This window comes from Telopea speciosissima, chromosome 2 (assembly GCF_018873765.1).
Source record: "Telopea speciosissima isolate NSW1024214 ecotype Mountain lineage chromosome 2, Tspe_v1, whole genome shotgun sequence".
Taxonomy (NCBI): Eukaryota; Viridiplantae; Streptophyta; class Magnoliopsida; order Proteales; family Proteaceae; genus Telopea; species Telopea speciosissima.
This window is the reverse complement of record NC_057917.1, coordinates 58925231-58927391: the sequence shown is the minus strand read 5'-3', so window position 1 is coordinate 58927391 and position 2161 is coordinate 58925231. Positions and strand designations below refer to the sequence as shown.

Sequence of the window (2161 nt, the reverse complement as noted above, 5' to 3'; positions counted from 1 at the left end):
TGTAAGAGAGAGCTGTAGAAAAGCCCCTGTTTTTTTACTTAATTGCAACTCTACCCTCTTTAAATTTTTACACGTCTATTTTACACGGATGGACCCGCCAAATTATTTATTTAAGGGAGAATCTGAAAGGGAGGCAAGGGTAATTGAGTAATTTCGTTTTCCGGAAACAGCTTTATAAGGAGAGGCAAGAGGAGGAGCACAGATCCCAGAAATCCCTAATTTTCCCTCCCTAGAGTCAGAGAAGAAGACTCTTTTCTTTTCTTCCCCCAACCACACTTTCCTCCTTTCTCTTTCCTTCCCCAAGTTTCTCGCAGGGAATGCAGAGAGATGATAGGAAATTCGCGATCGAAGCCTGAATTTGGAGGTAGGGCTAGGAAGAACATCGGAGGCAGGACTTGCCACCGTAAACATGTCGAAGACGGGTAGATTCGTTCTCTTTCATCTCCTCCTTGTGTAATTTAATTCACCGGTCGACGCACAAGACCGATTGTTTAGGTTTCCAAGTTTTATTTTTAGTTTCTATTTGATACGAAGACTCTGCAATGGCGGATAAGAGTGGAGCCTATGGCAGCTCTGTGCTTCACGGGAAGTACGAGTTAGGTCGGCTTCTGGGCCATGGTACCTTCGCGAAGGTCTACCTCGCTCGAAATATACAGAGTGGGAAGAGTGTCGCGATGAAGATTGTTGGGAAAGAGAAGGTAATCAAAGTTGGAATGATGGAGCAAGTGAAGCGTGAGATATCGGTTATGAAGATGGTGCAACACCCTAACATTGTGGAGCTCCATGAGGTGATGGCGAGCAAGTCTAAGATCTACTTTGCCATGGAGCTTGTCAGAGGCGGCGAGCTCTTCTCCAAGATCGCCAAAGGTCGGTTGAGAGAGGACGTTGCCAGAGCTTACTTCCAGCAACTCATATCGGCCATCGATTTCTGCCATAGCCGTGGCGTCTACCACCGGGATCTGAAGCCTGAAAATCTACTCCTCGACGACGAAGGCAACCTCAAGGTCACCGATTTCGGTCTCAGCGCGTTCGCTGAGCACTTGAGACAAGACGGTCTGCTACACACTACCTGCGGAACACCTGCTTATGTCGCTCCGGAGGTGATCGGAAAGAAAGGTTACGACGGAGCTAAGGCTGATCTCTGGTCCTGCGGCGTTATTCTCTATGTTCTACTTGCAGGCTTCCTTCCGTTCCAAGACGACAACATAGTGTCCATGTACAGGAAGATCTACAGAGGAGACTTCAAGTGTCCGCCTTGGTTCTCCTCTGAAGCTCGCCGCCTCATCACGAAGCTGCTCGACCCGAATCCCAACACTCGGATCACCATCGCCAAGGTCATGGAGACACCCTGGTTCAAGAAATCGTTGCCGAAGACGGTACGAACGAAGGAAGAGATGGAATTCGATAGTTTCGAGGGTGAGGAAGAGACGAAGGCGAAGGGGAAACAACCGGAGACGATGAACGCCTTCCACATAATATCGTTGTCGGAGGGTTTCGATCTGTCACCGTTGTTCGAAGAGAAGAAGAGGGAGGAGAAGGAGGCGCTGAGGTTTGCGACAACGAAGTCGGCGAGCAGCGTGATATCGAAGCTGGAGGAGGTGGGGAAGGCGATGAACTTCAACGTAAAGAAGAGCGACACGAAAGTGAAGTTGCAGGGGCAAGAGAGGGGGAGAAAAGGGAAGCTTGCGATTGCTGCGGATATCTTCGCGGTGGCGCCGTCATTTGTGGTGGTGGAAGTCAAGAAGGATGGCGGAGATACGCTAGAGTACAACCAATTCTGTTCTAAAGAGCTTAGACCGGCGTTGAAGGACATCGTCTGGACCTCCCCGGCTGATAATCCGACGTCTGCTTAGAAGAAAAAAAAAGCAGATTTTTCTCGGGGCCAAAATCATTCGTTTGCAGATGATTTTATTGTTATAAACGATTATTGTTATCCGTATTCAAAATTTAAAGGGCACTGTAAATTTCTCGATCTTTAATTTGGCTTCACTTCTTTTGAATTTAGTTTCTGTTCTGTTTTCCATCCTAGTGTGAAATTTGGGATTGTATGTATGAATGTTTGCTCTTTGTAGAGAGAACGTTTATTTTAGTTATAGATTTATGCTTGAATCAATTGTTATTCCTCTTCTTGCAGAAAGACAGATCTTTATCCCCTCAATTT

At 47.0% G+C, this 2161-nt stretch overlaps 1 protein-coding gene across 1 annotated transcript; it reads left to right on the top strand.

Annotated features, from left to right (window-relative positions):
- Nucleotides 1–279: 279 nt before the first annotated feature.
- On the top strand, nucleotides 280–1906 carry LOC122650190 (CBL-interacting serine/threonine-protein kinase 6). The gene has a single exon (XM_043843517.1). It carries the CDS (start codon nucleotides 543–545, stop codon nucleotides 1851–1853), a length of 1311 nt encoding a protein of 436 aa, XP_043699452.1. The 5' UTR covers nucleotides 280–542; the 3' UTR covers nucleotides 1854–1906.
- Nucleotides 1907–2161: the final 255 nt, after the last annotated feature.